The sequence below is a fragment of the Narcine bancroftii genome, chromosome 5 (assembly GCF_036971445.1).
Source record: "Narcine bancroftii isolate sNarBan1 chromosome 5, sNarBan1.hap1, whole genome shotgun sequence".
Lineage (NCBI taxonomy): Eukaryota > Metazoa > Chordata > Chondrichthyes > Torpediniformes > Narcinidae > Narcine > Narcine bancroftii.
The window spans coordinates 81,160,376-81,184,502 of NC_091473.1; the positions used below are offsets into that span (position 1 = coordinate 81,160,376).

General features: G+C 40.0%; 1 protein-coding gene across 3 annotated transcripts in view; it reads right to left on the bottom strand.

Moving 5' to 3' along the window:
- The window catches only part of LOC138763603 (acyl-coenzyme A thioesterase 11-like), an 80,516-nt gene that overhangs the window by 43,097 nt on the left and 13,292 nt on the right, over positions 1-24,127 (bottom strand). For 2 of the 3 annotated variants that reach the window (XM_069938027.1, XM_069938028.1), the window contains exons 4-7: positions 21,227-21,287; positions 20,673-20,774; positions 12,431-12,566; positions 2,693-2,849 (exon numbers count right to left, since the gene is read on the bottom strand). In XM_069938027.1, coding sequence (XP_069794128.1) covers positions 2,693-2,849; positions 12,431-12,566; positions 20,673-20,774; positions 21,227-21,287 — 456 coding nt within the window. The remainder of the gene's footprint in view (positions 1-2,692; positions 2,850-12,430; positions 12,567-20,672; positions 20,775-21,226; positions 21,288-24,127) is intronic. The other variant, XM_069938029.1, reaches the window with a different exon arrangement.

The window sequence follows — 24,127 nt, forward strand, 5'->3', positions numbered from 1 at the left end:
TTCTGCTTCAAGTCATCACAAACAGTGGAAATTTCACTTGAATCAGATTTTGTCCTTAAAGAATGATCCCATGTTTAGTGTAATGTCCAAACTTGCACATTAGAATTCTTGAACTTTTTTTCACAAATATCAGAAACCACATTTCATTTCACCAAAGTAATTTTCAGACACAATATAGACTACCATTCCATCAATCTCTACAAAGTTGGCACTGTTTCCAGCAAAGTATTTTTCTCCCCTCAGAGCCAGCAGCTTCAGAAGTAGAGGGACAGGTTACAGAAGGGAAAAAGATTCACTTCATGAATTTAATATTTAAATGGCCAATGACGATATCAGGGAAGTAAAGGAAGTTTCTCCCACAGGCCACGTAAAACAGAATGCTGGTTGTTTCTGGATTCAGGGATTAAATAATAATGCCATAAGGGCAGTTAAATTCTACCTTCATTGCAGAAATATGCCCCAAGGTACTTCATAGAGGTGTATAAACATAGGCAAGCAGAAAAATTATGGCTTCATTAGAAGTTAGTTTTAAAGAAGTACTTGAAGAGTGGGGAACAATGTGTAGGAGAGGTTTATGAAATATTTTTTTCATTAAAAAAAAGCAGTTTAAGCAGGTGGCTCCATCAGTTAAAAAAAAAGGAAGAATGCAGAGAAACAGAAAGATCAGGCATCAGGATTTAATGCAAATGGAGATGAAACAGAGTGAAATGCAAGGCTCCAAAGGCTGTCAAAAATATTTGGAGCCCATTGCAGAAAGGAATATATGCACCAGTTTTCAATGAACTGAAATTTGGGGTGAGAGAAGTATGGGAAGCAAAGCAACAACTGGAATTGTTCTGTCTGCATTTGAGAAATCTGTGGATAAGGAAGGACTTTGTGGAAGATGGACAAGGCCTGAGTCAGAGATTTATTTAAAAATTAATCATAATGAACATTGTTGTAAAAAAATCTGCCACTGGAGGATGAAAATGAAAAATTTCTCTCTCATTTTAAATTCAAAACCTCTCTCCATTTCAGATGGGTCCATCTGGTGGACAGTGTTAGTAGCAACCAATTAACCAATCAGGAATTTATGACAAAGTGGTGGCTGTTGTATTTTGAACATAGAACAATATAGCACAGAAAAAGGCCCTTCAACCCACATCTGCACAGAGCATGTTGCAGGAAAATACTTTAGTCAGTCATTCAGCACCTAAAAGCCCCTTCGGCTCACAAGTTCTGCCCTACCCATCAAAGCACTTTTCGTACCAACGGAATATAAATTCAAGATGAAAATTAAGATTTGGGTCTTACCAAGAACTGAGGTAAATGGCTATGGAGGTAGATGGCTGTGGAGGTAGATGGCTGTGGAGGTAGATGGCTGTGGAGGTAGATGGCTGGGTTATGTAATATTTAAGAAATCTTGTCTTCTCCAGTTGTGCTAACACCTTTAGTAGTAACTCAATTATTCATTCATTTTCTCAAAATATTTCTGAAGTATTGTAAAGGATTTGCCTTTCAAAATCCAGCATCTGTATTTTTAATTTTTTTAATTTCCTGTGATAACACTAGAGGAGATTTACATGGATGGAGAAGTTTTAGATGCAAAATAATCAGTGAAACTTCGACTCTTGAATGGAGGCTTAACTCAGGATTATTAAATTACCAGTATACAAGGTAAGCAAGAATTGCCTATTTGCAGATTGAACAATATTAAAGTAATATGCAGGAGATTCACAGGATGTTGAAGAATTTTCCTTGAGTGGTGAAGGACTGGAGCTCTCTGTCCAAAATCATAGTTGATTCACACACTCATACCTAAGGGCAGTACAGTTGTGGTGCAGTTAGTGCATCGTCTTTACAGTGCCAGTGATCGGGACGAGGCCTGGGTTCGAAACCCGTGCTGTCTGTAAGGAGTTTGTATGTTCCCCCCCCCGTGTCTGTGTGGGTTTCCTCCTACCCTTCAAAAATGTATTGGGGTGTAAGCTAATGGGATGTAAAATTAATACAATTAAACTGCAAGAAAACTATTTCTTCATCATCCCATTCGAGGAAATGAGGCCTTGAAATGGTAATTGGGTGAGAGAGTGAATGAAAAGAATAAGATTCAAGCCAACGAGGAAATGAAGGGAATGCAACAGATGTAAAGATCTGATGCAAGTTAAAGAACACATTAAGAAAATACAATACACTAAAACTTCCAGTATCTGGCACCTATAGGGATTGCTAGATGCCAGAAAAGTGAATTTGCTGGTTGCTTGAGAATTTGTGTTGTGTGATTGGCCAACTAACCACTAGGGGGGGTGCCAATTTTAAACTTTTGTATTCTTACCCATTTATTTTCCGCAATTGTTTTGCCCATTGCTTGAGGCTGGCAGTTGCTTGAATTCGAGATTTTACTGTGTTATCAAGGAGCTGCAGTTAATCCAGGATGATAGTGAGATTCGTGGACTTTAAATTGGAATGCAAAACTTGCAATAAAGGAACTACAGTTCACTCAGTCAACATTTTTCTCACAAACATCCTGAATTTCGATTGTTCATTGCAAATATCCACCCACATTCACCCCTAGATAACTCACAACACCTGAAAACATTCCCAACACAACCTTCCACCCATTCCATTCCTCACAGCTATCTTGACCCAGCAACCATACCTCATTGTAACCAGGCTTCATAGGAGCAGTGTATTAAAGGAAAAGCAAATATCTGACCTTGCAGAGATTGTAGCAGCACTCTCCATCCAAGCCATGATCTGTCCTCCAAAAGTATTACTCCGATGATTCGCATGAGGTGGCAGGACAAGTTCAACGGTCTCAACTCTGGTCTTCTCTGCTGGCACAACATACTGGGATTCCTCCAAGTCTGGTCCTGGTTTAGGAAACATGTTCTGCATTAGAACAAGATCTAGCTTCCACAACTTACAGGCCCACACAAGTGTTCACTGAAAAGAAAACTGCATAATGAGTATTTGAACACTGTGCCTTGGACATTTTAAAAATATCTATGTTCCAAGTCCACTACTTGGTGCAAATGTTCAAAATGCAAATGTTGATTTATATGACGCAACTTCACTCCACCATCAAATGAAAGTTAATGATCATGAACTCCCGAAATAAGAGTGTATGATTACCAACATAACATTATCTTCACTATCCATGTATTATGACATTTTGTCACAGAACGGCTTTGTTACATTCTTAAAATTCTTCTTTGATCCAGCAATTTATAATTTTCTAACAATTATTTCTACATTACCAAACATGGCAAGGTGCAGTCAAAGACAATTGTAACAAATGCTGCAGTTTCAGAAATTTGACTTGGGTTTTTGGTTGTAAATTCCTAACAAAAATGTATCAAGGTATCATAGAACAAATAGGTTGTGTTAAATTCCTCATGCAATGAAAAAACTATAAAAACCTTAGCTAATAATGCCTCAGGGTATATCACCTCTGACTCCCATTGTGGAGAGCAGAAATATTCAGGGGAAGACTCCAAAGGATCAGCGAGATGGAGTGAGGGGTAGGGTGGATGGAGAGCATACAGGGTGCAAAAGATGAAGCAACAGAAGGAAAGGAAGGTTGACAACTCAAGCAATCAATCTATTATCAATCATCAGTAACCATGAACAATCATTTCAATAATTGCATTTCTATTGTACCTTTCACATTATAAAATATTCCAAATTTTGTTTTACCAAACAAATATTCAAAAACTGAGGCACATCAGGAGATACTGAGGCAGATTGTAAAAGGTTTGTGTTTTAAAGACATTTGGTTTGGACAAGTGGAGAGGTTTGGGCAATCAAAAATGGGGCTGTCACAGGACCGGATTAACGTAGTAGCCAAAGTAGCAAATGCTATGGGCCCCAGAGTTTAAAGGGCCCTTACGTTTATGTTCTATGAATTATGAGAAACATTTCTATTTTCATCTTTGTGCAGCAGCTATGAAATACCACACTGATAGTCCCTCCCCCACCCTCCCATCTAACTCCTGACCCAGCAGCAGGGGTGCAGTGCTGCTGGAGTACAGCGGAGCGCTGCTCCGGCATCTGATTGGGCCGCTTTGGGAATGCCTTAGCAGTTCTCAGTGATGGGTTAATGTGGGAGCAATGGCCATCTTTATTACCCATAATCCCCCATGCAACTGGAACCTGCTAGAATGAGGGAAAAACAGAGCAGTTCCAGCTGTGTGGGGGATTATGGGTAAGAAGACGGCCTTTAATCCCACATTGAGCCAGCTGCCAGCCCCCGCAGCTGTAAGTGTTTTGTTTTAACAAAATGTGCAAGTAAGTTTTAACAGGGGAGAGATGGGTGCAATTTCAGTGCTTGCCATAAGTGCTATGTTCCCTATAGTGATTTGAGAAAGCTCGCATCATTTTGTTAATAATTAAGACTATTTAAAACTTACCAAAACGGACATGCAGGGTCAACATCAGAAATTCTCTTGATGGTGGGGGGGGGGGGGAGGACCACAGTCACACTTCCCCCTCACCGTGCATGCGCCAGCTGGCACTATTTAGGGCCTCTTTAAAATATATGCCACAAGCCCATCAATACCTTAATCTGGCACTAATGTTGCTGCCCAATAGACCACAACAAGAGCCATCTTGCAGGATTGAATGAGATAACAAAGGAAGAGCAAGGCCACAGAGAGAGGCAAAAGTAAAAATGAACATTTTTAAATTAACAGGGAGCCAACAGGAGTCAGCATTACATGGAGTTAAACAAAAATGTCTGCAGCTGCTGTGGTCGGGTGCAATACACGAATGCGCTCGAGAAACTTAGCAGGTCATGCAGCATCCATAAGAAATAAAGGGGAACCAATGTTTCCAGCATGAACCCTTTGCCAGGTATAATTGTGTATTATAGCAAGTCATAGTATCAAGACAGAATGGGATAGTGCATTTTAGGATTTGGGGAGCAGAGTTTGGATGTGGTTAAGTTTACAAAATCAATTTTGATGAGGGTAACTTTGAAAGAGTCAAGTCTGGCGGTAAGAAAGGTATGAATGAAAATATGGCAACAGATGTAAATAGAGCTCCAAAACATCATTACCTAATTAGGATTGAATTCAGATCATCTTTTTTTTTAAATTTTTTATTTTTCACTATAAACCATATTGACCAAGATACATACAGACATTTTTTCTCTTGAATATATAGTGTCATTTTCTCCCCCTTTTTCCCCCTCCCTTCCCTCCCTCCCTCCCTCCCTCACCCCTTTCCCATTTATTTGAAGTTCAATCTATAAGATACATTAAACCCGTTAAACAATGTTGTCATTTAATAAAAATAAACAAGAAATTTTACTGAGTCAGTTCTTTTCGTTGTTAGGTGGTGGAAGTCCATGGTAGGATTTCTCTATTGTATTTCATGTATGGCTCCCATATTTGTTCGAATATTGTGATGTTATTTCTTAAATTATATGTTATTTTTTCTAATGGAATACATTTATTCATTTCTATTGTATGAATACATTTAATAAATGTATGAATACATTTATTCATTTCTATTGTATTCTCAAGTTGTCTTCTAATTTCCAGGTTGACATAATACATTTTTTTGCTACAGCTAGGGCTATCATAACAAATCTTTTTTGTTATACATCCAAATCGAGTCCAAATTCTTTATTTCTTATATTACTTAGGAGGAAGATCTCTGGGTTTTTTGGTATATTGCTTTTTGTGATTTTATTTAATATCTGGTTTAGATCTTCCCAAAATTTTTCCACTTTCTCACATGTCCAAATTGCATGAACTGTTGTTCCCGTTTCCTTTTTACAGCGAAAACATCTGTCTGATACTGTTGGGTCCCATTTATTTAACTTTTGAGGTGTGATGTATAGCCTGTGTATCCAGTTATATTGTATCATGTTTAACCACGTGTTTATTGTATTTCTCATAGTTCCGGAGCATAGCTTTTCCCATGTTTCATTCTTTATCTTTATGTTTAGATCTTGTTCCCATTTTTGTTTAGGTTTACCGTTTGTTTCCTCATTTTCCTTTTCTTGCAGTTTGATGTACACGTTTTATAAATTTTTTAATTATCATTGTGTCTGTAATCACATATTCAAAATTGCTTCCTTCTGATAACCTTAGACTGTTTCCCAATTTGTCCTTCAAGTAGGTTTTCAATTGGTGGTATGCAAACATTGTATCGTGAGTTATATTATATTTATTCTTCATCTGTTCAAAGGATAATAATTTATTTCCCGAAAAACAATTTTCTATTCTTTTGATCCCTTTTCTCTTCCATTCTCTGAAGGAAAGGTTATCTATTGTGAAAGGGATTAGTTGATTTTGCATCAATATTAGTTTTGGTAGTTGGTAATTTGTTTTATTCCTTTCTACGTGAATCTTCTTCCAAATGTTGAGCAGATGATGTAATACCGGTGAATTCCTACGTTGCACCAATTTTTCATCCCATTTATATAGTATATGTTCAGGTATCTTCTCCCCTATTTTATCTAGTTCTAATCTGGTCCAATCTGGTTTTTCTCTTGTTTGATAAAAATCTGATAGGTATCTTAATTGTGCAGCTCTATAATAATTCTTAAAGTTTGGTAATTGTAAGCCTCCTTGTTTGTACCATTCTGTTAATTTATCTAGTGCTATCCTCGGTTTCCCCCCTTTCCATAAGAATTTCTTTAGTATTTTCTTTAGCTCCTTGAAGAATTTCTCTGTTAGGTGAATTGGTAATGACTGAAATAGGTATTGTATCCTTGGGAAAATGTTCATTTTAATACAGTTTATCCTTCCTATCAGTGTTAGTGGTAAGTCTTTCCAATGTTCTAAGTCGTCTTGTAATTTTTTGCGTTAATGGATGATAATTTAGTTTATATAGATGGCCGAGATTTTTATTTAGTTGTATACCTAGGTTTCGCATTGCTTGTGTTTGCCATCTAAATGGTGATTCTTTCTTAAACTTTGTGAAATCCACATTATTCATTGGCATTGCTTCACTTATATTTGCGTTGATCTTGTACCCCGATACTTCTCCATATTCCTTCAATTTCCTATGTAATTCTTTTATTGATATTTCTGGTTCTGTTAAGTATATTATAACGTCATCTGCAAATAGACTGATTTTATATTCCTTCTCTTTTATTTTTATCCCTCTTATTTTATTTTCTGTTCTTATCAGTTCTGCTAGTGGTTTTATAGCTAACGCGAATAGTGAGGGAGATAGTTGACATCCCTGCCTTGTTGATCTGCTTAAGTTAAATTGTTTTGATATATATCCATTTACTGTCACTTTCGCCAATGGCCCCTTATATAATGCTTTAATCCAATTAATATATTTCTCTGGTAGGCTGAATTTTTGTAGTACTTTGAATAAATAATTCCATTCTACTCTGTCAAAGGCCTTCTCTGTGTCTAAAGCAACCGCTACTGTTGGAGCTTTATTTCCTTCTACTGCATGAATTAGGTTAATAAATTTACAGATATTGTCCGTTGTTCGTCTTTTTTTAATAAATCCAGTTTAGTCTAGATTTACTATTTTTGGTACATAGTCGGCTAATCTATATGTAATTTGTTTGTCCTTTTTCCTTAATGCCAATATCATTCTTTTAGTTTGTTCTCTCTTAAGCTGCCACGCTAGAATTTTGTGCGTTTTTTCTCCTAGCTCATAATATTTCTGTTTTGTCTTCATTATGTTCTTCTCCACCTTATATATTTGTAGTGTTTCATATTTTATTTTTTTGCCTGCCAATTCTCTTCTTTTAGTTGTATCTTCCTTTATTGCTAATTCTTTTTCTGAATTTGTTATTTCCCTTTCCAACTGTTCTGTTTTCCGATTGTAGTCCTTCTTCATCTTAGTTACATAACTTATTATTTGCCCTCTGATGAACACTTTCATTGCGTCCCATAGTATAAACTTATCTTTCACTGATTCCGTATTTATTTCAAAGTACATGTTAATTTGTCGTTCAATTAATTCTCTAAAATCCTGTCTTTTAAGTAGCATGGGGTTTAATCTCCATCTCTACATTCTTGGTGGGATGTCCTCTAGCTCTATTGCCAATTTGTTTTATGGGCAGGATGTAGTAGAGAGATGGAAGTCTTTTAAAGATCAGATTTTGAGAGTGCAAAAGCTTTATGTTCCTGTTAAGTTAAAAGGAGGGGCAAAAGGTTTGAGAGAGCCGTGGTTTTCAAGGAATATTGGAAACTTGGTTCAAAGAAAAAGGCAGGCGTACATTAGATATAAGAAGCATGGAGTTAAGGAGATGTTTGAAAGATACATTGAATGTAAGAGGAATCTTAAGAGAGGAATTAGGAAAGCTAAAAGAAGGTACGAGAAAACTATGGCAAGCAGGGTGAAAACTAATCCAAAAGAGTTCTACAAATATGTTAATGGTAAGAGGAAAGCTAGAGACAAAATTGGTCCCTTAGAAAATCAGAGCGGAAAACTGTGTGTGGAGCCTAGAGAAATGGGGGAGATATTGAACAGTTTCTTTTCTTCGGTATTCACTAAGGAGAAGGATATTGGGAGATGTGAGATAAAAAAAGCAAATTGGGTAAATATGGGGAATATAGAGATTACAAAAGGTGTAGTTTTAAGGCTTTTGAAGAATATAAAGGTGGATAAGTCTCCGGGACCAGACGGGATCTTCCCCAGGACATTGAGAGAAGTGAAGGAGGAAATAGCAGAGGCTCTGGCGGTAATTTTCCAAATGTCATTAGATATGGGGATAGTGCCGGAGGATTGGCGCATTGCGCATGTGGTTCCGTTATTTAAAATGGGTTCAAGGAGGAAGCCTGGCAACTATCGGCCTGTAAGTTTGACGTCTGTGGTAGGTAAATTAATGGAGAAAATTCTTAGAGATAGTACTTATAAACATCTGGATAGACAAGGTCTGATCAGGAGCACTCAACATGGATTTGTGGGAGGAAGGTCATGTTTGATCAATCTGATTGAATTTTTTGAAGAGGTGACTAGGAATGTGGATGAGGGTAGCGCAGTGGATGTTGTCTATATGGACTTCAGTAAGGCCTTCGATAAGGTACCACATGGAAGGTTAGTTAGGAAGGTGCAGTCTTTAGGTATAAATTTTAAGATAGTCAAATGGATTGAACATTGGCTGAAAGGGAGAGGCCAGAGGGTGGTAGTGGATAATTGTCTGTCAGGTTGGAGGCCGGTGACCAGTGGTGTGCCTCAAGGATCTGTATTGGGCCCATTGTTGTTCGTTATATACATTAATGATCTAGATGATGGGGTGGTGAATTGGATTAGTAAATATGCAGACGATACTAAGATAGGTGGAATAGTGGATAATGAAAAAGGTTTTCAAGGATTGCAGAGGGATTTGGGCTGCTTAGAAAAGTGGGCTGAAAAATGGCAGATGGAATTTAATGCTGATAAGTATGAGGTGCTTCATTTTGGTAAGAAGAATCAGAATAGGACATACATGGTAAATGGGAGAGCATTGAGGAATACAGAAGAGCAGAAAGATTTAGGAGTAACGGTACATCGTTCCCTGAAGGTAGAAACTCACGTGAATAGGGTGGTGAAGAAGGCTTTTAGTATGCTGGCCTTTATCAATCATTGCATGGAATATAGGAGTTGGGAGGTGATGTTGAGATTGTATAAGACGTTGGTGCGGCCTAATTTGGAGTTCTGTGTGCAGTTCTGGTCGCCTAATTATAGGAAGGATATAAACAGAGTGGAGAGAGTGCAGAGAAGGTTTACCAGAATGTTACCTGGGTTTAAGCATCTAGAGTATAGGGAGAGATTGGACAGATTAGGTCTTTATTCTTTGGAGCGTAGAAGGTTGAGAGGGGATTTGATAGAAGTATTTACGATTATGAAAGGGATAGACAGAGTGGATGTGGATAGACTATTTCCGTTAAGAGGAGGAAAGATTAAAACAAGAGGACATGAGTTAAGAATTAAGGGGCAGAGGTTTAGAGGTAACATGAGGGGGAACTTCTTTACTCAGAGAGTGGTAGCCGTGTGGAATGATCTTCCGGGAGAAATAGTGGCGGCGGAGTCAATTGTATTATTTAAGAAAAGGTTGGACAGGTATATGGATGAGAAGAAGATGAAGGGTTATGGGCATTGTGCAGGGAGGTGGGACTAGAAAGGGGTGTTTGGTTCGGTGCGGACTAGAAGGACCTAATGGCCTGTTTCCGTGCTGTAATTGTTATGTTATATTATGTTATGTTATATAACAGGGGTGAGTGATCCGATAATAGTCTAGCTTTATATTCCATTTTCCTAACTCTCCCTTGGATGTGGGCTGATAACAGGAATAGGTCTATCCTTGAGTATGTTTTGTGTCTACCTGAATAATATGAATATTCCTTTTCCTTTGGGTGTTGTTTTCTCCATATATCCAAAAGTTGCATTTCTTGCATTGATTTAATTATAAATTTGGTTACTTTGTTCTTTCTGTTAGTTTTTTTTCCCAGTTTTATCCATGTTTGAGTCCAAATTAAGGTTAAAATCCCCTCCTATTAGTATGTTCCCTTGCGTATCTGCTATCTTCAAAAAGTTATCTTGCATAAATTTTTGATCTTCTTCATTAGGTGAGTATACATTGAGTAAATTCCAAAATTCTGAATATATCTGACATTTTATCATTACATATCTCCCTGCTGGATCTATTATTTCCTCTTCGATTTTGATTGGTACATTTTTTATTGATTAATATAGCTACTCCTCTGGCTTTTGAATTGTATGATGCTGCTGTTACATGTCCTATCCAATCTCTCTTTAATTTCTTGTGTTCCACTTCAGTTAGATGTGTTTCTTGTACGAATGCTATATCAATTTTTTCTTTTTTCAGTAAATGAAACAGTTTCTTCCTTTTGATTTGGTTATGTATTCCATTAATATTTAAAGTCATATAGTTCAACATAGTCATTTCATACTTTGTTTATCTTTCCTTTCCGTTTCCTCATCACCACCATCCCTTCTTATCCATTTCTGCTTTCTTTTTTTGAACACATTATAAGACAACATTTCTAAAACATAAAATATTTCCACTATTCTCATATCTAAAATTCCTTTAACCCCAATAGTACCTCCCCTTTCTGAGTTGCCCTTTGTCCCTTGTCGGGCAACTACATCTCCCCTCTCCATTTGGATTTGCGAATCCGCTCGCAAGCGTCAACTGATTTCGCAGTGACTGTTATTCTTCCCCACCCAGCCCCCCCCAGAAAAGATTTTAATCTTCATATATAACAAAGGTCACTCTCTTAATTCCCTCCTTACTTCCTTTCTTCCCTTTCTTCCCCTTCTTAGTTCTTACTTATACTCTATTTTATATCTATATATATATATATATATATATATATACACAGAGTTTGTTGTCATTTTTGTTCTTGTTGCATCTCTTCATCTCTCTGTCTGTTTGTAGTTGTTCTGCAAATTTTCGTGCTTCTTCCAGATCTGAGAATAGTTTGCTTTGCTGCCCCGGGATAACTAATAACTATTTTAAGTACCGCTGGGTATTTTAACATAAATTTATAACCTTTTTTCCATAGGGTCATTTTTGCTACATTAAACTCCTTCCTCTTCTTCAGGAGTTCAAAACTTATATCTGGATAGAAAAAAATTTTTTGACCCTTGTATTCCAGTGGTTTTTTGTCTTCTCTTATTTTTTTCATTGCCTTCTCCAAAATATTTTCTCTTGTTGTATATCTTAGGAATTTTACTAGAATGGATCTTGGTTTTTGTTGTGGTTGTGGTTTAGGGGCTAATGTTCTGTGTTTTTATCATTTTTATTAAACGTGTCTTGGTGTTGGTCTTCTTCCTCTGGGTTGGTCATCTGTTGTTTCTCTGATTTCCTTTTTTTATTCTCTTCCTTCTTGTTCCCGTTTTTTTCTAGGTTTTCCTGTTGGGAGTCTTGCTGTCGTGTTATACTTGTCTGTTTCAGCTGTGGAGATTTACTCCTCAGCTGGTCCCCCCTCCTGCCGGTGTTGTTTTTGTCATGTGCATTGCGCATGCGCGAATCCTCGCACATGCGCAGTTGTGCACTTTTGTTTGGCTCCGTGTGCCATATTTGTAGTCCTGAGTTCGGGGTTTCCACTGACCTCAGGGAGCGGGCTTCTCTCTCCACGGCGGGCTTCCTCGTACCGGTAAGGCCTTCACCTTCCTCTTCCGACGTCCTTCTTTCTTCTTTTCTTCCCGTTGTTTTTGGTTTTTCTTTCTTTGCTGCCATTTTCTTCACACTTCACTTTCACTTTCAATTTCTTATGGTTTCTGTGTTAGTGACTTTGATTTTGCTCTACTTTTTTTTTAAACTTTTCTGGAGAGGGCTGGTATTTTCTTACCGGTCACTACTCCATCACGTGGCTTCCTGTCCGAATTCAGATCATCTTCAAGCAACATTTTTATGTTGCTTATGTTAAGCAGCTGATAGCCATAAAGGTTGGTATTACAAATATACATTGATTTCTTGGTAGAAGGATGAATAGAGGGTTGAAGAAATTAGTAGATATACTACCTTTTTGAATTGTGCTTGAGGAGATCAAGTCTTTGATCGTTTCCAAGTGGTGCAACCTCATTCGACGACGCTCAGCAGCAATACTGTATTCAATCTGCTCGTCAGATGTCTGAGGAATCACTGGCTTTAGCTGGACCTCAAAAGAGGAGGAAAGACAGATATTGAATAAGATTTGGAAAGATTTTACCATCTTTTCCTGAAGATTGTACAGGAAAATTATTCAATACATAAATGGGATCAAATACCAAGCCCCCCAACTCAGAACTAATAAAAAGAAAAAGAGTGGTAGAGAGATAATAACACAGATCATGGATCACCCTGCTGCTCAGTATTCCATGATTTGGCTGGTTGTAGGTCGATCTGAAAAAAAAGCTGATTGACAGTCACAGACAAATTATGATGGAGTGAAAGTTGGCCGTTACAGGTACTGATAGGCAGAAATGGTGCGGGGGAGGGGGAAGATTAGCAGAGAAATCAATTCCTTTGGTGAGGAAAGAGGATTTTTAAAAACTCCTTAAAAACAGTAAATATCCATTTTAATAGGAGATACTAAGCTCATGTTGAGGAACTTTGGGGGACATCCGATGCACTCTAGTATTTGCCAAAGCCCTTTCCTGCTCACGGTGTCGAAGGCTTTGGTGAGGTCAACAAAGGTGATGTAGAGTCCTTTGTTTTGTTCTCTGCACTTTTCTTGGAGCTGCCTGAGGGCAAAGACCATGTCAGTGGTTCCTCTGTTTGCGCGAAAGCCGCACTGTGATTCTGGGAGAATATTCTCGGCGACACTAGGTATTATTCTATTTAGTAGAATCCTAGCGAAGATTTTGCCTGCAATGGAGAGCAACGTGATTCCCCTGTAGTTTGAGCAGTCTGATTTCTCGCCTTTGTTTTTGTACAGGGTGATGATGGTGGCATCACGAAGATCCTGAGGCAGTTTACCTTGGTCCCAACAAAGCTTGAAAAACTCATGCAGTTTGGCATGCAGAGTTTTGCCGCCAGCCTTCCAGACTTCTGGGGGGATTCCATCCATACCTGCTGCTTTGCCACATTTCAGTTGTTCGATTGCCTTATATGTCTCATCCAGGGTGGGAACCTCATCCAGCTCTAGCCTTAGGGGCTGTTGAGGGAGCTGGAGCAGGGCGGAATCTTGGACTGAGCGGTTGGCACTGAAAAGAGATTGGAAGTATTCTGACCATCGGTTGAGGATGGAGATCTTGTCGCTGAGGAGGACTTTGCCGTCTGAGCTGCGCAGCGGGCTTTGGACTTGGGGTGAGGGGCCGTACACAGCCTTTAGAGCCTCGTAGAAACCCCTGAAGTCGCCAATGTCCGCGCTGAGCTGTGTTCGTTTGGCGAGGCTAGTCCACCACTCATTTTGGATCTCCCGGAGTTTGCGCTGAAGATGGCTGCATGCGCGACGGAAGGCTTGTTTCTTCTCTGGACAGGACGGCTTTGTAAGGTGAGCCTGGTGGGCAGTTCGCTTCTTTGCCAGCAGCTCCTGGATTTCCTGGCTGTTTTCGTCAAACCAGTCCTTGTTTTTCCTGGAGGAGAAGCCCAGTACCTCTTCAGTGGATTGCAGTATGGTAGTCTTCAACTGATCCCAGAGGGTTTCAGGGGACGGGTCCGTGAGGCGGGTTGCAACGTCCAAAGTTGCAACGTCCAAAGTTCCTCAACATGATTATCCAACTGCACGAAAACCAACAAGGTCGGGTCAGATACAGCAATGAGCTCTCTGAACCCTTCTCCATTAACAATGGCGTGAAGCAAGGCTGTGTTCTCGCACCAACCCTCTTTTCAATCTTCTTCAGCATGATGCTGAACCAAGCCATGAAAGACCCCAACAATGAAGACGCTGTTTACATCCGGTACCGCACGGATGGCAGTCTTTTCAATCTGAGGCGCCTGCAAGCTCACACCAAGACACAAGAGAAACTTGTCCGTGAACTACTCTTTGCAGATGATGCCGCTTTAGTTGCCCATTCAGAGCCAGCTCTTCAGCGCTTGACGTCCTGCTTTGCGGAAACTGCCAAAATGTTTGGCCTGGAAGTCAGCCTGAAGAAAACTGAGGTCCTCCATCAGCCAGCTCCCCACCATGACTACCAGCCCCCCCACATCTCCATCGGGCACACAAAACTCAAAACGGTCAACCAGTTTACCTATCTCGGCTGCACCATTTCATCAGATGCAAGGATCGACAATGAGATAGACAACAGACTCGCCAAGGCAAATAGCGCCTTTGGAAGACTACACAAAAGAGTCTGGAAAAACAACCAACTGAAAAACCTCACAAAGATAAGCGTATACAGAGCCGTTGTCATACCCACACTCCTGTTCGGCTCCGAATCATGGGTCCTCTACCGGCACCACCTACGGCTCCTAGAACGCTTTCACCAGCGTTGTCTCCGCTCCATCCTCAACATCCATTGCAGCGCTTACACCCCTAACGTCGAAGTACTCGAGATGGCAGAGGTCGACAGCATCGAGTCCACGCTGCTGAAGATCCAGCTGCGCTGGATGGGTCACGTCTCCAGAATGGAGGACCATCGCCTTCCCAAGATCGTATTATATGGCGAGCTCTCCACTGGCCACCGTGACAGAGGTGCACCAAAGAAAAGGTACAAGGACTGCCTAAAGAAATCTCTTGGTGCCTGCCACATTGACCACCGCCAGTGGGCTGATAACGCCTCAAACCGTGCATCTTGGCGCCTCACAGTTTGGCGGGCAGCAACCTCCTTTGAAGAAGACCGCAGAGCCCACCTCACTGACAAAAGGCAAAGGAGGAAAAACCCAACACCCAACCCCAACCAACCAATTTTCCCTTGCAACCGCTGCAATCGTGTCTGCCTGTCCCGCATCGGACTTGTCAGCCACAAACGAGCCTGCAGCTGACGTGGACTTTTTACCCCCTCCATAAATCTTCGTCCGCGAAGCCAAGCCAAAGAAAAAACTAAGCTCAAGGAAAAGCAGGGTTGGGAAAAGCAGATATACCTCAATCATCACACAACTAAATTACTGGCCTTCGTCACGCTGCCATGAAAAAGTGCCACACGGAAGAGAAACTACCTGTGGGACAGGGAAGTAGAAAAAGACCGATGTCTCACAAGGCTACCATCAAGCACGGTTTTGTGAAGAAACTGCTCGTACCAGTGGAGGTGAAATCAATGGTAAACCATCAAAACCTAGGAGCTTTTTGATTGCAGTCTCTGAAGCAAAAATTGTATTTCATGCAGACATGAGGTTTCTGTATCAGGCACATTTTACAGCAAACAGGTAAATGAGACTTCACTGTAATGGACACACTGGAAATCTCACTATCAGACCAGATAATGCAAATTTATTGAATATTGATTGCAAGAGTGCAATCAATCTAACTCAGACTTAACACTGATTCAAAGTTTTATGATTTGCGGGTCCCTCCTCTTAAATTAACAAATTATAAATCACACAGAAAATTACAATGATCATAAAACAATTAGTTCATTCACTAGTGTCCTTCAGAAATGAGCATTTATCATAATTTCCTGGTTTAGCTATGTTTCAACTATGTTTGATTGTGCTACAAAGAAATTAGGGCATTTTGCTTGAATAAAAAGGCACTATATAAATGCAGCAAAAGCACAATGCTTCAGAAACTCAGCAGGTCAAAGAGTGTACTTTATATAGAAAGGATAAAGATACAGGTACATTACCAGTGTTTCAGGCTTGAGTCCCTGATGAAGGGCTCAAGCCCAAAATGTTAGTTATGTATCTTTATCTTTGCTATATAAAGACAACCAACTGAAAAACCTCACAAAGATAAGCGTATACAGAGCCGTTGTCATACCCACACCCCTGTTCGGCTCCGAATCATGGGTCCTCTACCGGCATCACCTACGGCTCCTAGAACGCTTCCACCAGCGTTGTCTCCGCTCCATCCTCAACATCCATTGGAGCGCTTTCATCCCTAACGTCGAAGTACTCGAGATGGCAGAGGTCGACAGCATCGAGTCCACGCTGCTGAAGATCCAGCTGCGTTGGGTGGGTCACGTCTCCAGAATGGAGGACCATCGCCTTCCCAAGATCGTGTTATATGGCGAGCTCTCCACTGGCCATCGTGACAGAGGTGCACCAAAGAAAAGGTACAAGGACTGCCTAAAGAAATCTCTTGGTGCCTGCCACATTGACCACCGCCAGTGGGCTGATATCGCCTCAAACCGTGCATCTTGGCGCCTCACAGTTTGGCGGGCAGCAACCTCCTTTGAAGAAGACCGCAGAGCCCACCTCACTGACAAAAGGCAAAGGAGGAAAAACCCAACACCCAACCCCAACCCACCAATTTTCCCCTGCAACCGCTGCAACCGTGTCTGCCTGTCCCGCATCGGACTTGTCAGCCACAAACGAGCCTGCAGCTGACGTGGACTCTTACCCCCTCCATAAATCTTCGTCCGCGAAGCCAAGCCAAAGAAAAGATAAAGTAGACTATTTGATCTGCTGAGTTTCTCAAGCATTGTGTTTTTACTTCAACCATGGTGTCTGCAGACTTTCGTGTTTTACTACTACTACTATAGAAATGCAAGCTACCATTTGTATAACCATGTGCTGCAGCAGGATCATGCAGCCTGTGTAATAGTCCTAACCAGACATTTCTAGGAGAAAGATTGCCTCTTGCTTATATCTAATTAGATCAATTTTACAGAAATTAATAGGGTATTCAGAAAAAAGAAACTTTCTGACAGAATTATGTGCAAATTCCAATATTATCCCCAAACACAAACATATGCATATATATACACCAAACAACTATATGAAAAGCATGGCCTGCCTGTGTAAAAGGCTTGAAAAGATTTAATGCTACCCCTAAAGTTCAGTGGGAAAAAAAATCATCAACTTAGTCAAGGAAATTAGCCTTGAAGAATTGGGTGATCTGAAATGGTAGAATTGCTCATCCATGAGAAAATGGCGATTGGAGATATTAGAAATATGGTCACAAAGGGTTGAAGAAGCAAATTGTTAAAACACTGCCCCTTGAAATTATTTGAAAAAACACATTGTCAATGTAATTTTCAAGCATAATGCAAGTATGCAGTTCCAAAGTAGTGTTTTTAGGAATTTCACCAACAAGGTTGTTGACAGTATTTGTTTTTTTTTTAAATAAAGTTGCTGGAACACTGCAGGGAGAGTGCTCTGAAAGATACAGTTACATCCTCAGACAATTCTGCCCTTTTCTCCTATCAATGCTGCCGCTCATTTCTGCAACCAGCTCTATGATTACAGATGTCTCCAAGGGTTATTGTAGTTCTTGCTGCATCCTAACATCTATATTCAGTGTACATGCATGCTCCTGACCTATTTTTAACAGCTGCAAATTGCTCGGTTATATAATAGGTGAATAAAGAAAATGTATGCATATGCAATACATAGATTTCCTGAAAGCATTTGAGAAGATGGCTCATTGAAGATTACTGCAGAAAACAAAAGAGCTCATGGCATAGGAGGAACCATGGGCAGAAGATTGGTAAAGAAAGAGCAACAGAGAAACTGGCTGGAAAGATGTGACAGCTGGTGTGCCACAGGAACCAATACTGGAGCTCCATGTGTATTAAGTGACCTATATGAAAGTATTAGCATTTGGGATAAAATAAATTTGAAAACTCCTGCAGTGATCCCACCAAGCAGGATTGTTAAATAATCTTTAATGTGTTTAAATCCTGGCAAAGAGTTTACCTCCTCAAAAATATGCTCATTATGGCATGGGTTTCCACGTTAAAAGATTGATTTCACAGACAGAAATAGGCAGGGAATTTTTCAACCACTTCAATATCAATTCACCAGGCACTTTGATTTTACACAAATTGTAGAACCTCTTGATACTTTAATCCAATCAGTACTAAAACTATGAACTCTGACACTAGTAATATTTTAAATCATCATATAAACTTTTTTTTTTAATTTGAATGAACAGCTGAGTCATAGTGAGACTAGGGACGAATCTTGCTTCACGGTACAGAATTTACATATATGTCATACATACAACTAGAAATGATATGGCAAATGTAGCCACATTTGAAAAGATACATGAAAAATGTTACAACAGTTGATCACATCAACATTAAGGAAACATTTAGTGTACATATTGTTCTACTGAGAACTCATTTGGTTGTCTATATGCAAAAGTTACAGAAGAGAAACACTCTTCCTCACTCTGCAAATTCTTGTTTTTGGTTTAACTTACTAATCTTAGTCCATCAGACTACAGGACCTAGGAGCAGAATTAGGCCATTCTACCTATTAAGTCTGCTCACCATTCAAATCATGATTGATGTACATTTTTCCTTTCAACCCCATTCTCGCGCCTTTTCCCCATATCCCCTTGTCCAGTATCTTGGAATGTCATACTGCTAAACATCTCACACAAAATAACTACTTTACCATTGCCATTTATTACAGGAAAAAAAGATTTAATTTCACATTAAGTAAATCAAAAATCACATTCCCAATGTTTCTGATCTATGTTGCACAAATACACTAGTGACAGTAGAGACAAGTTTAATCTAACCTCCCTATCAGTACTATCTGGCAGAGTGACAAAGGAGTATTTGATGGATTCTTGCTCAGCGAGTTTGATTAAAATTACCCTCAAGAAGTAAAATTCAATCCATCTGAGAAACAGTATATATTTTTAAGGACAAAAACTTATGTCAAACAAACCATCTCAACAATTTAAATTTGACAGCATCCACAGCCTTGAGGGAGTTGAGTCATTGACATCCATGACTATTCAAATGAAAAAGCATTTCCTGCTTTTATTGTTCTTTTTTCTTTGGCTTGGCTTCGCGGACGAAGATTTATGGAGGGGGTAAAAAGTCCACGTCAGCTGCAGGCTCGTTTGTGGCTGACCAGTCCGATGCGGGACAGGCAGACACGATTGCAGCGGTTGCAAGGGAAAATTGGTTGGTTGGGGTTGGGTGTTGGGTTTTTCCTCCTTTGCCTTTTGTCAGTGAGGTGGGCTCTGCGGTCTTCTTCAAAGGAGGTTGCTGCCCGCCAAACTGTGAGGCGCCAAGATGCACGGTTTGAGGCGTTATCAGCCCACTGGCGGTGGTCAATGTGGCAGGCACCAAGAGATTTCTTTAGGCAGTCCTTGTACCTTTTCTTTGGTGCACCTCTGTCACGGTGGCCAGTGGAGAGCTCGCCATATAATACGATCTTGGGAAGGCGATGGTCCTCCATTCTGGAGACGTGACCCATCCAGCGCAGCTGGATCTTCAGCAGCGTGGACTCGATGCTGTTGACCTCTGCCATCTCGAGTACCTCGACGTTAGGGGTGTGAGCGCTCCAATGGATGTTGAGGATGGAGCGGAGACAACGCTGGTGGAAGCGTTCTAGGAGCCGTAGGTGGTGCCGGTAGAGGACCCATGATTCGGAGCCGAACAGGAGTGTGGGTATGACAACGGCTCTGTATACGCTTATCTTTGTGAGGTTTTTCAGTTGGTTGTTTTTCCAGACTCTTTTGTGTAGTCTTCCAAAGGCGCTATTTGCCTTGGCGAGTCTGTTGTCTATCTCATTGTCGATCCTTGCATCTGATGAAATGGTGCAGCCGAGATAGGTAAACTGGTTGACCGTTTTGAGTTTTGTGTGCCCGATGGAGATGTGGGGGGGCTGGTAGTCATGGTGGGGAGCTGGCTGATGGAGGACCTCCGTTTTCTTCAGGCTGACTTCCAGGCCAAACATTTTGGCAGTTTCCGCAAAGCAGGACGTCAAGCGCTGAAGAGCTGGCTCTGAATGGGCAACTAAAGCGGCATCATCTGCAAAGAGTAGTTCACGGACAAGTTTCTCTTGTGTCTTGGTGTGAGCTTGCAGGCGCCTCAGATTGAAGAGACTGCCATCCGTGCGGTACCGGATGTAAACAGCGTCTTCATTGTTGGGGTCTTTCATGGCTTGGTTCAGCATCATGCTGAAGAAGATTGAAAAGAGGGTTGGTGCGAGAACGCAGCCTTGCTTCACGCCATTGTTAATGGAGAAGGGTTCAGAGAGCTCATTGCTGTATCTGACCCGACCTTGTTGGTTTTCGTGCAGTTGGATAATCATGTTGAGGAACTTTGGGTTATTGCTCATGCAAATACAGTTAAATTTCCTTGGATATTTACCAATTGAAAAGGAGCATGTATGGCAATTTTAAATAAAATAATATTTTGTGGATAAAGCGCTCTTGTACTACTTGTGGATAAAGCGCTCTTGTACTCAGTTCTCTTGTACAAACTCACATTCTTACCTTTCCTGATCCTTGTCCCTTGGCTACAAATGTAGCAAATGCATTGCAGACCTTCCACTGCTTTCCACTCAAGGGATCTTCTGAAGTGATGATAATTCCAACCTAGGTAAAGAATTCCTTTCTAAATTAATCTGTACACCATTACCCAGCAAAAAAAACTCCAACCCAAATGCACAGTTCTGACAATTGTGGGAAAAGCAGCCTCCCCACCCCCTGCCCCACCCCCCACACCCCCCCCCCCACCCCATGCTGGCTTCATTGAGTTTCCAGATGTGGTGCAGAGGATAAAGAAAAATCAGCCATTGCTCTGATTTCTGATTTCAAATTTTGGACATGCAGACACAGTGGCAGGCTTAGGCTGAACCACTGTATTTCTGTATGAACTTTTTTAAAAAACAGTTGACTGTCAACAAACTGCAGACACTAGTCATATGGAGAAAAAAAAATAGATTAAAAATAAAAAGATACAAGTTCTTAATAATTTTAAACCATTATATTTAGTTGGGTCATTCAATTAACTTTGTGAAACCCTTTATACAATATAAGGTTCCAACCTCTAGACTTGTGTTGAAGGCACGATTCACTTTTGCTTTAATGTTCACTACTTGTCCAACACTAGAAGAAAATAAAAGCATTCAGAATTTCCAAGAAAATTACTTGCAAATTCATTGAACATCTGCTATCCTGTTAATTTTGACATGTTCTTTTGTTATTTCCCAATAGCAAGTTCATTGAGTACCTAACATCCTTAATCCTCGTAAAGACTATTAAGCTCCATCTTATGTTATTTTGAGTCCACATACTCAGCATTATCTTGAACTTCCAATTTTCACAAGGCTCTATAACACAACTCCAAATACTTTGGTCTCCACACATTTTCTTGACAATTTTCTAATTTTTCAATGAAGTTTAAGGTAGTAGAGTCTGTTTCCCATGGTCTCAACTTGAGGGCACAATTTTAATGTGAGAGATAGGAGTATATTTTATGCACACCTACTAATGAAGATGAAGGAGACAGGAACAATAACAGCAGCCAAGAGTCTTTCTGCTTCTTGGCATTGAGATCCTGAGACCAGAGGGGATGCTCCTTGAAACAACAGAGGGGGAAGGAACTACAAAAGGCCACATCAGTGTTCCGTGGTGTGCTATGTAGCAAATTGGAGGAATAATGTCACAATGTACATGTAATGACACTAAGGATGCAAAAAGACTATGCATCGTTTTCCTTTGTACATAGTCTTAATGTGAATAAAATTTATTTTTGGGGAAAAAGTAAAAATATTTAAAGTGAATCTGGACAGGTGTGAGAATGATATAGTGGGAAATGGAATTGGTGCAAGTGGGATTAAAGTAGATCAGCACAGACACAGTATATCTCTATGAGACAAAATTGTTTTTTAAAAATATTCCTTGACTCATGTAGCTAACATACCAGATTTACTACTAAGACCAATCCAGCTGCTTCAACTGTTGACCTTCAGCTTCCCCCTTCAGGCCAGCACCCAGTATTCATGGTTCTTCACATCAATCATGGCCCACTCAGGCCAACACTCTCAACCTCTCAAAGGTTCCTGTCTTCACTTTCAAGGAATTGTAGGTGTCCAAGGCTCAGCATGAGAATTCTGGTCAATAATTCAGAACCGATTGCTTCAAGATTGCCATTTATGGAGTCTTGTTCTGCTCAAGTTACCTGTGCTATAATACCAGCATGACTACACTTCAAAGGTACTTCATTTTCTGTAAAGTAGTATGAGACATCCAAAAGGTCACGTAACATGTACTGTAAATGAAAATTTTATTTTTTCTATGAATCCACACTTCAAGTTTGGATCTGGAGCTCGGGTTGCTGATGGTTGGGACTGAAGTCTGTGTGGCTGCAGAGGCTTCAGAGAACACACAGTGACTCTGGGGGTCTCTCTTTTGCTTCTCTTTTAACTCTAATTTCGTGTCATATTACACCTGTTATATTAGATGACAATAAAGGAACATTCAAAGTATTTATCCCTATGACATAACTTGAAAACCTTTAAGTATCATTTACTGCTGCTGTTTCTAAATCTCATTTTGTCACCTCCATAAATTTGGGTAAATTTCCAAAATAAATTGTACATAAAGCATCCAAGGTTACCAAGCTTGAAACATTGTGCATTTTGTCACTGAAATCAAATGGCTCAAAGCCACAGAAACAATAACACATGGGTACAAACTAATTATCATTGAAGACATGGTGACAAAGTGACCAAGACTGAGCATTCTTTTTAGGAGAGAGGCAAAGTGAAAAAGGAGGACAATAAGGAAAGGAATAAAGACAGCAAGGAAAAAGTGTCATGAATCAGAAAATCGAGTAGAATAAGTTTATGTAGAGCAAAGAAGTAGCAAGGGTACGGGGTAGAGAGAAATGTTTATTGGATTCACATTATTGTGAGAATGCAAAAGATGGAATAAATCAGTAAGGCAAATGTATTTGTAGCAATGACTGTGCAGTAAATCAATAACCAGAAATTAAACACGAGTTACAAAAATGGATCAAAACCCAATGAATCCCAAGGACTTGATGACTTGCAGTGCAAGGTTTTGAAAGAGCTGACTCTGGAGATAGCAGATGCATTGGGTATCATCATCCAAAGTTCCTTGGATTCCAGAATGGAGCTCACAGATTGGAGGAAAGCAAGTATAAGCACACTATTTATTAAAGGAGGAAGAAGTGCTGGCAACATAGCAGATCAAAAGTAGCTAAAAGATAAAAGGTTAGCTATACTGGCAGGCAGGGACACCTGTAGTTTAATGTATATACCAAAGCAAATGTACTTTATTTCTAAATAGTGTTTTTCTTCATTTTAAATGATTAGAGGCCACTCAAAGAATTTACAACAAATATAGAAACTGCAGATCCATAGCAGTTCACCCTTCAAAATAGGACTGCCAGAAGCAACAAAAAAAAATGCAAAAAGAAAATAATGACCTGATGCAACAGGGGAGAGTTCAATGTTCCAACTTGCCACAAACATGACGTTCATATCTACTTTGTCTTTAAATCAGCTTCGGACCATAAAATATGTTTTGCATATTGTGCAACTTTGTCAAGAAAAAAAATTACATGGTAAATTGGCTACAAGGTTAGTGTAGCAGTTAGCACAATGCTATTACAGTGCCAGGGACCTTGGTTAGAATCTGTAAGGAGTTTGTAAGTTCTCCTCATGTCTGCATGGGTTTCCTCCGAGTGCTCCAGTTTTTCTCCCACCCTTCAAAACATATGGGTGTTGTCAGTTAATTGGTGTATTTCTGTGCATGGGCTTGTGGGCTGGAAGGGCCTGTACTGTGCTGCACGTCTAAAATTATTTAACATGGTGATAACCGAGTACAGAAAACTAGTAGGCCATTTGGAACAAGACTCAGAGCAAGTGTGAGAACAAGAAGCAAGAGGGGCCTATTTCTAATGACAGGTCATCAATCTG